General features: G+C 42.7%; 1 protein-coding gene across 1 annotated transcript; it reads right to left on the bottom strand.

The window, feature by feature from the left end:
- Nucleotides 1–1553: 1553 nt before the first annotated feature.
- Nucleotides 1554–15575, bottom strand: DIPK1A (divergent protein kinase domain 1A). The gene is made up of 5 exons (XM_071565819.1): nt 15216–15575; nt 6132–6266; nt 5737–5844; nt 4856–5032; nt 1554–3581 (listed from the first exon to the last, which is right to left on the bottom strand). The coding sequence occupies exons 1-5, from the start codon at nt 15267–15269 to the stop codon at nt 2769–2771; spliced, it is 1287 nt and encodes a 428-aa protein (XP_071421920.1). The 5' UTR covers nt 15270–15575; the 3' UTR covers nt 1554–2768.
- Between the last annotated feature and the right edge of the window lie 546 nt (nt 15576–16121).

Below are 16121 nucleotides of genomic sequence, written 5' to 3'. Positions count from 1 at the left end.
CTTTCACAGCTAAGAGAGGTGGTAAAACTTCAAAGACCCAAAGTTGCTGCATTAGAATTCTATAAGAAGGGGAATTCAATTTCATTAATTTTTGGCATGGCAAGTATCAAAGACTAGGTGTAAGAGCTTGCTGCTTCTAACTAGAAAAAGATTTTGAATTTTTAAAAAGGGCTTTACATGTTCTTCACAATTTTTCTTACTCCTGTTAGGGGGCAGTGTGGCTGCAGCTTTGGAAAAGGAAGTCAGAGTAGCTTCTAAAGCCTTTGCCCAAAGATACCCTTAGGCTTTCAGGCACTTCACACACTCACCTCCAAGCTCTGGCTGCTACTGAAACAAGTACTGTCTTAAGCTGAATGAATACTTCATATGATTTAGTGATAGGTAAGAAAATTCCATTCTGAGCTGCATGTATGTGCTTTGTTAGAGAGGCCTGGGTAAGGAAACTTGCCAGTCTGACCCTTTTCAGACTCCCTGGCAGCCACGACACCAGAGACTGTTGCTGCTGGGAACTGTGGGTGGCTCCCCTGTGGTGAGGGGTGCCCTGTTTGCCTCCCCACACACCCCACCCCACAGCCACACCAGGGTTCCTTACCCTTTCAGCCCCAGGTTTCCCTTAGCAGAGTCCAAGACAAGTTATCCCAGTGCAGTGACATGACACCGGATGGTCCCTCTACGGAGCATCCCCCAGCCCTGAGCCCCCAGCTCCTCCTACAGCTTCAGAGGTGCTGCTTGATTTGTTTCCTATTAGATTTCCAGAAGTTGTTTGTGCAGTTCAAACATGATAGTAGGCTACAGGAGGAATATTTTGCTTTAAGAAACTGATGGTTGGTGTAAATACTGCTCTTGAAATAGGAGGCCTGTGATTTATTGTAAACAAAAGTGTATTTTTTTTCCAACAAAAGCTTCAACTTGATACAACAGCAGTAAAAATTAAGGTTCTGTACAACCAACTGCACTGTTAAACATGTTTTCCTGTTGTTTATGGCAGGAATCTGCCCAAACCCTCTTAGTAGTCACTCAGATTTTTTCACCAAGACCATGACCACTTTCCACTTGAGTGCATTGCTGGTTACAATACTGACTAGTTTGTGGCTGGAGCACAGTGGCAAGTTTGAGACAAGAATTAACATGAGCACAGGATTTCTTACAAAGCTGCTGTTCACAAAACAGTACCCTTTTAACCCAAGCTGCATATTACATAGGGCAAGGAGAAATTATTGTGGCCCTGTTTAATCATTCAAGGAATGCATTTAAGACAGGATACCTAAAGCAATTAACCTTTCAAACACTTCAGTAAAGCTTTTTCTTCTTACCTATGCTGAGAATTAATTAAGGGGCCAGGATTCAGAAATATATGAGTGACTGGCTTTGGAATTGTTAAGGATTGAAAAACTTTATACCTAAAGCATGTATAAATTTAACAGATAAGAACTGAGTACAGTATTGAGGTGTTCTATGGACATGCAATTCTGCAGAATTATGAACACACATCTAAGTCTGAAAAGCAACAATGGGATATTACAGGTGGTACAGTGGTCATGCCACGTGGAGTGCCAGGATCAGATGGTGTTTATTTACTTCAAACTTAACAATGACTCATAGATGCTACTAGGAAAAACAAAGGTAACACACTGCAGCTCACTTACTTTCCATCTCATTCCAAGCTGTTACTCCCTCATAAGCTTCCATTTAAACAATATTCCATGGTCCTGAACAATCCAGCTTCTGTCCTGCAGTTCCTCTTGCTCACACACTTCCTTCAATAGTTCAAGATTTAAGTACAAGTCTGTAGCTAAATTCGGAGGGACAGTAAAGAGTCAAGACTTCCCTCAACTAGTAACTTGTTTCTTATGTCTCACAGCAGATTCCTGGACTATGCAAGCTTCCTTTTTTAACTGGTAGGACACTTTTGCTATCAGTATTTCTGCAAGTTAATTAACTTCAGTTTTCATACAATAACTTAGTCCACAAACTCCTCACTTTTCAGTATTTGCTATACCTTAATTTGGTTTAAAGTCTTCAAATGAAGTACAATAATTTATAGTTTGGAAACAGATTATGCTATTGCTGATAGACCACACTGGTGATTTTAAGAGATAAGATTCTAAGGTTCTTGGCTCCCACCCTGGTTCACCGTCCAATGACTTAATTAAAAAGTGTTGAACTACTTAAACATTCAAAATGTAAGCATGAGGTAACAAATGTGTAAACAATCTGATTTCAGACTCATATTACAACCTTATTTTCCACAGTTAAAAAATTATTAATGTGCAAATTCTGCCATGCCAAGGTATTAGTAAACTTTAATCTCACAGTTCAGTTTTTTCTTAACAGCAGCTTGGACTTGGACACATTATTTGCAGTAGTGGTGATTCATCATAAAACTACTTAGGATAAAAATCCTTCACAGGTATTTCACAAGTGAGGAATGATTTTCACAGACCTGTAGGATGTTCCATCAGTTGATGTGGTGGCACAGTGAATACTTTCATCCTGTTCAAGATCTGACAAAGTGCACAGAACAGTCAAGCATGCAGAGTTTTTGTTTCCATAACACAGCACTGAACACCAGAAGTACTTCTGGCCTCTGCCCGATGTTCATTCATTGAAAAGCCCTGTCATAAGATACTTACTGAAGAGCCAGAGTGAAAGAACCATTAATAAAATCTGAGTAAAGAAATATCTTTTTAAAAATGTGCTGATTGTTCTTATCCAGTGCAGCAGGTCACCTGTAATGGCATCAGTGTTCACTTCTGCTGGTGGAGAAGCTAAGAGTCATTGGTATGAGAAATTTTCTTCCACAGTAGAGTTTTTAAGTTATTGAGTATTAAAGAATGCTCCATTTCCATCTGATTTGCTGTGACTTTAAGGGCAATACACAAGTACAGTTGTTTTTCTAGTTCCTCATGGATATCAGAAGGAGCACCACGAAGCAGATAGTCTTTAAGAAGCTGACAGGCTTTTGCCAAATTTGGCTGAATTACTTCTGTGGTGCACCTCATTTTGCTTTGGTCACACAGTGTTCTACAGTCTGTACCATAAATGCAGTCCAAATCTGAGTCACACTGACGATCTTTAATTATTTCCTTCAGATTCATTTCTGGCACAATTTTTCTCATGTCCATCATTTTCAAATCATATTTATCATTATATCCCAAGTTTTTGGCACTTGTATCACACATAAGAAAGTTTCCATAAGGTCCATGGAAAATATCTTCCACAAATTCTAAAAGCCCTATAGCTATTTTTGCCTTTCTTGGCCATGATGGAGTGAACCACTGGTCCATGCTTCTTCTGAAGCCCGAGGGAATGAAAAGTTCTATAATCCATGGAAGGCTGATCCCATAGAGAGAGGTATATTCAACTCTTTCTGTCACATAGAGATCCCCACAAAACCCCATCAGTTTGGGAGTATGTTCTTTATCCTGCAAGATCACCATTAACAGAAACTCCTCCAGCTGCAGAAGGGCCCATGCAGATTTTGCCTCCGGCAAAGAGACTCTGCCATCTTTGTTTCCATCAGCAAAGGACAGGATCATATTAACCAGTTCTGAAAGATTTCCTTGTTCACCCAACTTTGCCTAAAAGCAACAAACAAAAGATTAAGTGTGACTTCATTAACTACCATCAATCCATCTGTCATTCTACCTCCTGTTAATCTTCTAAGAATAATATGGTAGTGTATGGTCTGGTTTTCACTGGTTATGGATATCACAGCACCTGCTATCGGATGCCTGAAGAGCTTCCTTTTTGTTCTGTTTTCATAGGCACTGAGCGTATGATCTGAAAGTACTAGTGTTCTCTGCATTTCAAAATGCAAACATTAAAATTCAAACATTATTCTTGGTCAGATCAGTCTTTAGAAAAATCCCATCAAGTAGCTTGTTCAATATTCTCTTAGAAGGCATATGCAGAATCCAAATGTTTAGATCAGGTTTAGCTTTCAGCTGATTAGACCTTACAGATGTAGAGAAATTACATTATCAGCTACATTTTGGCCAATGATACAAAGTACCAAGACACACTGGGTATAAATCCTGCAAGGTAAGTGTACTGAAGTACTTCATTTTGTTACTTGACATAACCACTTCAATTGTGTTGATACATAGAAGCCACTGCTGGATCAGAACTGTTCTATTTTCACCTACCATGAATGCACACACAAAGACAGATAAACTTTTTCCAAATTCTCCTAAAAACTACCCTAGCACACCTGCTGCTCACTCATTCTTAGAGATAAAGCTGCTGTAATGCACGACAACTGACATCAGCTTCAATCACTGTTACATGTGGGTGCACATGTGCACATTTGCTCAGCTATGACAGTGCTTCCATCATGGAGACATCAGAACTATGACAATAGCAAGAGAATTTTAAGAAAGAAAACCAAAAATCAGAATTAACAGAGCATCAAAGTGATTATATTATCAAAATTCTGGAGCAGCATTAAGGCAATCAAAATAAGCATCATGTTAACACAGAAAGGACAAGTACAAGTGGTCACTCTGGATAAAGAGATTCCTCCTGCTCAGTTAACACAGGAACTCTTCCCAAGCATGAACAATAACCTTAAAAGCACCAAAAAATAAATGTTTTTACCATATTTTCTATACAAATGCAAGTGAAAGCAGTAAACATGCAAGATGAATGCCAGTTTCCATAATTTAAAAAGTAAAGAAAAAACCTGATAATTAGTTACTTCAAACTTCAAGATAAGCAACTCTCAGAAAAACTAGTTTTGTGTTTATTATTTTTCTAATATGTACTTAAACATGGCTCATACAATAGGGTATTATCTCCAGCTTCAGGAAAACAAGCCTGTCAGTCAAAATAGAATAAATAAACATATACGTACTTTAAAAAGACCATATACCATTTCTTTGAATTTCTCAACAGTGGTTCCTCTTGTTGGTTTATCAAATAGGACTACTTCCTTCCTTGGTTCTGGGTCAGTACCAAAATCAAGTTGAGCAGCTTCCTCCATCTGGCATTTTATAACACTTTGCAGATTTCCCCAGATTCCTAAATACATCTAGGCAGAGAAAGAGGGGAAAAGGTAAAAAACACTGTACAAGTTCATCTGAAGACTGCCTGTCCTTTAACCACTGCTTCAGGAGTCAAATAGGAACACAGATCAGAAAACAGAGCCCTGTACACAGACAACGCAGAGAGCAATTCAAACAATGGCAACTTCAAACCCAGCACACTGCAGTGGGTCCTCAGGGATCCACACTGGCAAAACACAGACGGCCTCACATGCAGAATATTGGCATTGCTGCCACCTTGGCAGAGGCAGTTCCAAGGCTGCTGCTTCCATTTGTGAAGCAGGGCAGCAGAGGAGCAGTATGCTGTACAAAACTATGATTATTCTGTCAAAATGTGAAAGGATCCAGTATATATTATATATATTATATATAATATGTATTTCCAAAATACATCCATTGTAAAACAATGATATATCCCTCTACTTACAGGAATAATATAGCCTACTGTATATAGGAACATACTGTGTACATCAATAGTATGTATTATATCTTCTCTATATAGGTACTTTTAGGTATGTATGTGTGTTTATACACACACACACAAACATGCTCTGCATGTCACAGCAAATGAAGTTTGAAATAATCTGTATTAAACAGATGCAACTTGCAGACATTAAGGTCTACTTGATGTTCCAGAGAACGACATTTCAGTGGGAAATAATAAAACTAGATGGGATGAGTAAAGCCTTACCTGGTTTTGGGGTTTTGTTGACAAACATTTTCCAAAATATAATGTTTCTTTAGCACAAAGACTACTACATGCTGATCCATCAATAACTCCAGTCTTGTATTTATCACACTGAAACAAACAAGGAGAAAAATATTTACTAAATTGCCTAAGAAAGGAGGCAACAACTGTATCTCTTCCAACACCTGACTCTTGAAAGAAAAAAACCAGGGAAACAATTTTAGTAACCCTATACCAAAATAATGTTAAGAGCCACAACTGGTTTTATCTGTAGCTGAAGTTGTAATCTTACTTCAACATGATGGAATAAGAGAACTTGATTCAATTACATGTGATGCTGACTGAATTGGCTGTGGAATTAGTCAAATACTTTAGAAAACTATGCTAAATATACTTACTATTATTTTCCTACAGTCATGTCCTCTGCACAGCTCTGTGTAGGTGGAGTACTGAACATAGATCACCCAGCTGCCAATGAACACAACCAACCACGAGATGAAGAGATACTTCGTCCGCACATACGACAAACGTACCTGGAGGACACAAAGAGAAAATATTATTTGCAATTCACTGAGCAGCAGTAAACATGATTTACTATTTCACCTTTAAGGAATTTGACTTCCACAGTGATAAAATAAGCAGACTGCATTACACGGAACATTTGCTTCCTTCAGTGAGCAAAACTGACAGGGGAGGTCAGTTTGACTCATGTAAGTGGAAAGAAAATTGAGAGATAAATAAATAGAAGAAAAGGTGTCAGTCCCTCACAGGGCAAGCCAGGCTGCAGGAACCAATTTGATCAAAATCATAAACTGCCAGAGCTCAATTACATGCATTTCTCTCTAAGGCCAGCTACTTATGTTCCACTCAGGGTAAATCAAATCCAGCAGACCAGGACGTTGGTCAAAAAATACTCTGTGTTAATGTGTAAAAGTGCAAGATAGATACACAAAGGGCATGGTGGCTATCAGGGTCAGGTTGCATGTGCTGAAGTCTCCCCCTCCTTCCTTGAAACTACACCATTTAATTATGCAAATAAAATTTCTCTGTACTAACCTCACCTTCAGCAGTCTTTCCCACAACTGCATGCAAGACTTTCCTGTCATTTCCGTGGCCTCATATTTACAATTTTCACTAGAGACAGAGAAAAAAAGTATTCAAAAAATAAGAACTGAGGGGGAGCTAAGTGTCTGGCAAAGTAGAAGGGATGTTCTGATTTTTTTTCCCCTCCTCAGTGTCTGGTGTGCAAACAGTTTGATTTTCTTTCTCACATCAGGATTAGAAAATAATTAGCAAGTCAGCATTGGCTTTAGCTACAGGATATAAGGCAAGTGCATGAGAGCAGCTGTATTGGGTCAGTACGAGATCCATTTCTGTGAGCATCCTGATCTTCTGCAGTAGCTATAGGAAGATGCTATCCAAAACTGAGAACATATTATATATCCCAGATTGGCAGGTTCTAACTTAGCTGTTCCTCATAGAGAAATTATTCTGTATGTTTGGAAAAAGTTCCAAGAAAGGTAGTGATGATGAGCAGTTTTGCTGTCACATCCATCCATCCATCCATCCATCCATAGAACTACAGCAGACATAAATCAGTTATTTTTAACTAGAAAAATTGCAATAATTTATTAAAATATGACAGACAACCAGCATGGATTACACCCTTTCCTCTTGGGAAGAAATGATCCAACAAAGGGCAGTTTCAAAACACACAGAGATGATTCCAGTCCACACTGCTGTGGCCCTGCCAAGCGCCTCAGCAGTGCATCTCTATTCCTTCATGCCTTCACACTCACTCACTCACTCGACAATCTTAAAACTACCTACTTAAAAAAAAGGGAGATACAACTAACTGCTTTTATTCCAGTGATAAATCTTGACCAGGGAGATCCTTCAACCAATTCTTCTTTTACAATATTTTATTGTGAGTACTGTAAAGACAGAAATAATTCCTGTTTTTCTCAGAGCCACAAAGACTTCAGTTGGAGTAACATGTAATTTCCTCTAACATGTGGCATCCACAACATGGATATACATTGGATGGAGTACCAGGGGAGACCAATAGTAATGCTGTGTGGTTTACAGCACATTTAGAAACAGCTAAGAAAATGTATGAGAAAGCTGAGTGTAGAACACGCAAGAAAACAAATCTGACAGTAAGGGACTGGGTAGCATCAGAAAAAGCAACAGCAAACATAAGCCTTTCCCAAGGCAAGAACACTACTAAAGTGACAGAACTGCAAGCCTTTTATGCAATTTCCTAGCTTAAAAAAAGACAAAATACCACACCTACATGCTTACAACATGAAGCATCACAAACTTTCTTGCAAACCACACTACTTGAACAGACGGATGAAAAGCAGCAGAAGTCATTCTACACGTGAACCAGCAGTTAAGTGAGAACTTATGGGTTCAGAACTACTTCCACCCCCTACAGAGGAAAACTGAAATCTCAGTTCCAGCACAGGTGGACTCAGTCTCATCTGTTCCTTCTTCCAGATCGTTTTCTGTATTTAGTCATTTACAATTTTCACTTACTAATTTTTTCTGTCCAGTACTCATCTCAAATCATTTTTTAGACAGTTTCAGTGTCCCCCTTTTGAACCACACATCATCTGCTATTCTTTTTCTTCCAGTTATTTCCATTCTGTTTTCATCTGACTCTGCAACACTGGCCTCAGTTCCTGTTTTCCACTTTGTCGTCCATTCTCAAGTTCCAGCTCACCACCTCATCCACTTCAGTTTGTCCAGCACAACTTTCCTACTTCAGAATCCTTGTCCTGAACTACTGTCCCTGTACAAAATGTGCTTACCATCCACAAGCCTTACCCTTCTTTCACAGCTTTGGGAAACCAGCAGAGATGGTAGGGCAAAGCAATAGACTGTCTCTCTCCCTGTTCTCACTTCCAAAGGAAAGCTGTAAGCAGGGCAGATGGATTCTTTCCCTAGTTTAGTTCTTACATCTTCACTACACAAAATCAACCCAAACAAACCCATTGTTCCCAGCAGGTCTGTCCTGGGAAGCCCAGGGTGCCAGCCCCGAGCCCTCCCTCCAGCAGCGTCCCTTCAAGCAGCTCTGAACTGAGGGAACCACAGCAGCAGAGCTGCACTACTTGTAAGCACAAAAACAGATTGTTCTCCATCCACCTACAGGACATGATGGGCTTTTTCTTTACTCCCTTCACACTTTCTGCTGGTGGAATTACAAATGAGACATAGTAATTTTGGCACTTATAAACAAGAACTACTGCAGCATAGTCATGCAGGTTCAATGTCTTCTGTAAGTTTCTCATTTTTATTTGTTATATCACAAAAAAATTGATGGTTCCATAATTTTTTTTTAATTACTAGGTTTCAAGCTAGTAATAATACCAATGAGAGTTCTATAGTTCAGTGCCTGAAATTATCTAACTAGGTGAGTCATTCATCTATTTTTACTTCAGCTTAACGCTTCTGTAACAAGATATATGCAACAGAATGAATGACTTTCTGTGCCTTTGCAAGCACCAGGAGATTCAGCAACATCATGTTCTTTCCTCAGCCTAGAGCTGCTGAGATACACTATACAAGCTGGGTGCTTTCTCTGTTACCTCATGTAGTTTAATTTTCAGGTGTTTTTAATTTATGAACTTCAATTATGTTTCTTCAAATTAACTTTTTTGATTTCTATCAGAAGTCATCTCATATCTTGACATACCCGTTGCACATTCTTGCAGGAAACACTTTCTCTACAAATCCTGTTCGTCAGGTGAGTCTAAGCACCATTTTTTTCAGAAAGTAAATAAAAGTACCAGTTAAGAATAAACTAAAAATGTTTCCAATCAAAGCTGCATAATTTGATTAAATCAGAACATGTTAGTTCATGGCTTTCTCCTTTGAACCACAAAAGGGCAGGCTGCAACAAGGGCAGGACCACGTATGCAAATCTGGGGTGGGGATCAAGTTAACACAAGGTGTGTTCAGTTATAGCATTTCCTACTTCCTTCCACTTCAAGACTGCTACATATAAATAAACTACATCCTAAACTTGCATCTAAACTTAACTTACATCTAAACAGTTCTAAAACTCTATGACAAAAAACCACATGCATGAAATACCTGCAGTCCATGCTGATAAAGGTTCAATGTTACCTTTACTCAGCTTCTTTGGGCCAGGATATAAGGGACCCACTCACATGGTGTCAAGTCCCAGTTTAACCCACATTGCATTCTACACAGCATTCTAAGTATTTCCTTTAAGTTCTTTTATTCAAGCTGGACACAAGCAACGTAAGAGGAAATAATCTTTTTGCTCCAAAATGGGTATCACCCCAAAACAATCACATCAAGGCAGAAGATATAGCAAGATACCTCATATCTTCTGACAAGCAATATGCCTTCTGGCAACTTTAAGTGCTCTCTCAAAAACAATTTTTATTTTATTTCTCCCAGGACAAGTATGATTCGTCAGAAATGGTCACAATTTGAAATACACGATGTGCTATTTAATGCAACTTTGTATTAACTGCATACCATTTAGTACAGCCTTAGAGATCAGCAATGGCCTGCAGGTGTCAGGACCACTACAGAATATTGATTATATTCATAGTATAGAATACTGTATACATGGGTTCATCCAAAGTTGTCCTCCTTCTCAGGTAGAAAAAGAATGTGTTTGAGACAGAAAATCCTTCCCAACTACCATTTGACTACCCTCATATATTTGGCAGGAAGTTCCAGAGAAGCCAGGTTTATTTTGAGCTCAGCACTGTGCCAATGCCCTTGCACAGCTTTTGCCTTGCAGGAGCCATCCTGCCAGCTCAGAGCACGGACAGCAGCATCCATCTGCTTACAGATAACCACAGTGTTCCACTCTCTGATTCAAAGGGAATTACTTTTCTAAGGACTTCCTTAGCACATTCAGCAAAAGGTGTGCTCATTATTTGGTTTCTTCCCATACATTCCCCCTATCCAATTTCTACTTCCTCAACCCCATTGGTCTCTGAGCATAGACACACAGTGCACTCCATCCCACACATGCATGTGCTGCACTAACGCAGCAGGGACAGGGATTCACAGAGCCTGGTTCGCTCACAGGAGCACCAACACAGCAGGGACAGGGATTCACAGAGCCTGGTTCGCTCACAGGAGTGCCAACACAGCAGGGACAGGGATTCACAGAGCCTGGTTCGCTCACAGGAGCGCCAACACAGCAGGGACAGGGATTCACAGAGCCTGGTTCGCTCACAGGAGCGCCAACACAGCAGGGACAGGGATTCACAGAGCCTGGTTCGCTCACAGGAGCACCAACACAGCAGGGACAGGGATTCAGAGAGCCTGGTTCGCTCACAGGAGCACCAACACAGCAGGGACAGGGATTCACAGAGCCTGGTTCGCTCACAGGAGCACCAACACAGCAGGGACAGGGATTCACAGAGCCTGGTTCGCTCACAGGAGCACCAACACAGCAGGGACAGGGATTCACAGAGCCTGGTTCGCTCACAGGAGCGCCAACACAGCAGGGACAGGGATTCACAGAGCCTGGTTCGCTCACAGGGGCGCCAACACAGCAGGGACAGGGATTCACAGAGCCTGGTTCGCTCACAGGAGCACCAACACAGCAGGGACAGGGATTCACAGAGCCTGGTTCGCTCACAGGAGCACCAACACAGCAGGGACAGGGATTCACAGAGCCTGGTTCGCTCACAGGGGCACCAACACAGCAGGGACAGGGATTCACAGAGCCTGGTTCGCTCACAGGAGCACCAACACAGCAGGGACAGGGATTCACAGAGCCTGGTTCGCTCACAGGGGCACCAACACAGCAGGGACAGGGATTCACAGAGCCTGGTTTGCTCACAGGAGCACCAACACAGCCACAGTACAGAGCACTCACTGCACGCATACTGTGCAGATCATCTGAACACAACCCTGAGCAAGAGGTCCCAGACAGCCTATAGGGAGCAACACATACAGACTTCATTTGAAATTGTGACAAACTGCTAGGAAACTTGTAATAAGAACATATTCAGGGCAACAGGAGGACCTGAGAGTTCCAAAATTATCAGAAAAGGAAGAAAGTGTTCAAAACCAGGAAACAATTTCTCTTTTCAATTCCACTATTCCATCAAGATGCTTAAATATGAGCCAGGAAATGCAAGAAAGAGAGAAAGCACTTGTAATATTACAAAGTTAACCTCTTCCATCACTTGCATATTTTGCTAAGTCATGTGCATTGAATAATAATCAGACATTCATCCCCTGAAATAGAACTGGAAAACCACTTCTGGCAAAACTCAAGTCTGGATGCACTCCAAAGCATATGGAGAGTAGTGAATCAACATGCAACATAACTTGACAGTTTTTTGGTAAGTGTACTTTTTATTTGAAACATTTTTATGGTTAAAGAGTATGAAAGCATTCCTTTGTTGAGTATTACAGAGACCTTAATTCTACAAAGTATTCCACATAACCATAGTGCACTAATCTCCTGCAACTCAGAGCTGCTTACTCCTTTTTTAAAATATACTAGCAATAGGAAAGGACAGATAAAAATGTAGGCCAATCATGTTAGAAACCCTACTTTGTTCTCTGTTCAGATTGGTTTGTGGATCACTGGATGCACTTCAGGTATGCTGACATGATGTCCAAGAGCATTAGCCCACATTGTGTTAGATGCCACATACTGGGCACGGTCACATCTTTAAGAGCAGAAGTGAATTCCTAAGATTATGCCAGTGTCTTAAATTATTTTGTATCCCAAGTAACCAAACTGAGTAAAACAGAGCTGAGGTATCTTTTGAAATAAAATAATGACCAAGATGGAAAAGGGGATAACTCTCCTTAAAAGGTTAAAGAAAACAAAAGGGATTACAATCTTAAAGCAAAGAGATGATACAGGAAATTTCTGTTATGTAGGGCTTTAAACTTGCTTATTCTTTGGCCCTTCAAAGACAGTCCCTTGCACATTACTGAAGTCCATGGAGCACTTCTAAAGAGTCTGTAAAGTTGGTCCAGAGTCTCTAGAGGCCAAAAAGCATCCAAGCATGCAAGTGCTCTTTACATGATTATTGTTCTAAGCCTCACAATACAGTTGTTAACTACAGCTATCAGAAAGAATTTCAGGTCAATGTCTCCTAAATTTTGGACCTCTCTTCATAAGACATAAAATCCCAGTGTTATTGACCTCACTGTAAAATCCTATAAATACAAATAGATTACTCTTCTTTTGGTGGTTTTTAGTAGCATTCACAAGTTTGTCAGGTTTTAGGGTATTTTTGTTGATTTTGTTTACTATTATTACATGATTTGCAAAGGCAAAATTTTGTACTTCAGAGTTATTATGCTGGGACAGAACTTTACCATTGTCTCAGAGAGTCCCTAACCACTAAGTTTTGGGCTGAGCTAAGACATCTCAGAGTTTGTGCTGCTGTTCTGCTCATATAAAAGTAGCAAGGCAGAGATCATCAACTCATTACATATGGGTCTAGCATTTTGCATAAAAACTGAAGAGCACGTACATTTGCCACAGACTATCTGATGCAAATCATCTCATAACATCCTGCTCCTATCACAGCAGGAAAACTGGAAAAGGTATTAAATGTTGTCTTGCAGAACCTGATACTCTGTGAACTCATTTCACAACAGTTTTCAAAAAGTCTGGAACACCAGCCATCAAAAGTTGGAATCCACTCAGTGATAACCTTCCACTGTACAAACACCTTCCCTGTGTGCTACTTGAAATGCTGCACAGAAACACTACACAAATCTTTTCATCTTGCTCATAGCCCTCAGTGAGTTAAGGCTAACATTTACTTAGAGTGCTGGCTTCTTTGGAGACAGTCTCCACGAAGCACTCAGCAATTAGTGTAGTTAAATCATCACTACATTTATCATTTCCAACAGTAGCGCGCAGTGACAAGCAAAGCCAATACATTGATAGCTTGCTGCCATTCTATGGATGCATCAAATATCAACATACATTCACTGTCTAACACAGAAAAATATGTTTATGTTCACAAAACCACTATTAGATCTCCTAAAACAAATCTGTAGAATATCCAAAAGCAGCTTCCAGTATAAGAAAGCACAGTAAAAGAAACACTTTTTTAATCTGCAACACAAACAAAATATTAACTTCTTTGGCTTTTCTAATATATAATTTTGCTGTCTTCCTGTTTATCAGTGGATTTTAAAATAACATATTTTGCTTGGAAGGCCTTCAATTAAATGTTGAGAAGAATGTTTTCAGACATCATTATATAATGATCAGAGAGATGTTACCATGGCAAATGAGGCAAACAGTTTGAAGAACCCTAATTTGAAAGGTAGGGTATAGATAATGAATTCCTTTTTATTTGCCTTGAAGGTTTTCTCCTATAGGAATTCAAATGCTGTACAAGCATCTACTTCAGTAAGCAGATCTACAGTAATCTTTTCTGGTCTAAAACCCAAGTGATACTGACCCAGATTTGCAGATACATGCCATAAAATACTAAAGAGTGTAAGATTATACTGTATTTGTATGCTTCTCCTTAAACATTATACCCTGTTATGGGTACTTCAAAACCAGAATAAGATTGGAAAAGTTCCAGATGAGGAGAAATTAAAACATTCAAGATTTCAAAATGTAGCAAAACCAAGTTTAATTTTTTTTAAATCCAATGATCGCAAAGCATATCAACAGATGATGGACACGTCAGTTGCATATGTAAGAAAAGTAAATATTATTCATCTCCTCCAACTCAACAAATGGTCATTTTAGTTACCATTTAATTAAAATACAATACGACCGATAAAAAGAAAACACGGAGGATAACTGTCAAGAAACCACAGGGTCTTATCTGACTGACATTTCACAGCAGAACTTCCCACTACACGATAGCCACGGCGCTTCCAACCAAAACATCATTACCGAGGTAACTTAAGTAGTGCAAACGTGTCCCTGTATATGTAAATACAAAAGCGCGTCTACGCACACGCACACACAAGTGCACGGAGCAACCACCTACAGGGCAGCAGAAGAAAAGTGCCTGACGTTAAATATTTTAGAACGCATGGGAAAAAGAGTCTGCTGGTGCCAGCTCTGGCCCCGCGGCGCCGGGACAGGCGCGGGCCGCGGTGGGTGTCCCGGCGGGCGGCGGAGAGGAGAGGCTGCCGGTGCCGCAGGTGTGGCTGCCCCGCGGCCCGCAGGGGGCACCGCGAACCGGCCCCGCGTAACAGGTCCCGCGGCGCTCGGGGAGGCCAAAGGCCCGGCCCGGCCGGCGCGGGGGCGGCGAGGGGCACCGCGGCCCCGGGGCCGCCGCCACCTGCTCCGGTGCCCCGACAGCCGCCCCGGCGCCGTCCCCGCCCCGGCCGAGCCCCAGTTGCCGCCAGGCGCTGGCGAGAGGAGCGGCGGCCGCGCCGGGCCGGGGCAGCGGCGAGAGCCCCGCGGGAAGCTCGGCCCGGGGGGAACTTGGCGCTTGGGGACGGGCGCGGGCAGCGGCCCCTCGCCGGCCTACCTGCGCCGAGTGGGGCTTCCTCAGCCAGGCCCCCGGGAAGAGCCGTCTCGCCATGGCAGTCACACATCCCCGCAGCGGGCGGCGGTCGGAGGCGGAGCGGCGAGGAGCGCTCCCCGCCTGCCGCGGCAGCCGCGCCGCCGGCTCCGAGGGGCTCGGCACGGCGAGGGAAGCGCTGCCTCGTGCACCGGCGGCCGCCGACAGACGGTGGCTGTCAGCGGGCAGGGCGGGCGGGCGGCTGCCGCCCCAGCTGCCGGCCCAGCCGCCGCACCGCCCGCTCCCGCCGCTCCCGCAGGGCCGAACGCGGCGGCTGCGAGGGGCGAGGCGCGGGGAGCCCACGCCCCGCCGGCCCCCGGGGCTGTCCCGGCACCGCCGCCCCCAGAGCCGCCCCGCGGGGCTGTCCCGGCTCGGTGCCCGCCCGGCACTGCCGCCCCCAGGGCCGCCCCTCGCTGCCAGAAGGCGCTCGGGCGCTGTCTGGGGACAAGCATGCAGAACTCAGTTAATAAATAACGTGTTGATTGCGAGCAGGCTCTTGTCATTTGCTGGGCAGGGTATTAAAACAGCTCCACGTTTGTTAACAGTCTTAGAAAAAAAGACAAGTATTTCCTTCAAAATAAGGAAGGAGCGTTTGCCCGAGCCCATATTAACACAGATAAGGGAATTCTTTCCTACGAGGGTGGCGAGGCGCTGGAACGGGTTCCCCAGAGAAGCCGTGGTCCATCCCCGGCCGTGGCTGCCTCATCCCCGGCAGTGGCGGCCCCATCCCCGGCAGTGGCGGCCCCATCTCGGCAGTGGCCGTTCCATCCCCGGCAGTGGCCAAGGCCGGGCGAGACGTGGCTCAGAGCCTGGGCTGGTGAGGGGCCCTGCCGGTGCGGGGGTGGAACACCATGGGCTTTAAGGACCCTTCCA

Source organism: Pithys albifrons, chromosome 10 (assembly GCF_047495875.1).
Source record: "Pithys albifrons albifrons isolate INPA30051 chromosome 10, PitAlb_v1, whole genome shotgun sequence".
Lineage (NCBI taxonomy): Eukaryota > Metazoa > Chordata > Aves > Passeriformes > Thamnophilidae > Pithys > Pithys albifrons.
The sequence above is the reverse complement of the archived record's forward strand: the minus strand, read 5'-3'. Positions and strand labels throughout refer to the sequence as shown.

What these genes read in the sequence shown, in the direction of transcription:
- DIPK1A (XM_071565819.1), bottom strand. Translation starts at nt 15,269, where the DNA reads ATGGCGAGACGGCTCTTCCCGGGGGCCTGGCTGAGGAAGCCCCACTCG. An exon ending in GGAAGCCCCACTCGGCGCAG is followed by an intron (nt 6,267 to 15,215) that starts GTAGGCCGGCGA and finishes TGTGTCCTCCAG; the next exon opens with GTACGTTTGTCGTATGTGCG. An exon ending in ATGACTGTAGGAAAATAATA is followed by an intron (nt 5,845 to 6,131) that starts GTAAGTATATTT and finishes TGTTTGTTTCAG; the next exon opens with TGTGATAAATACAAGACTGG.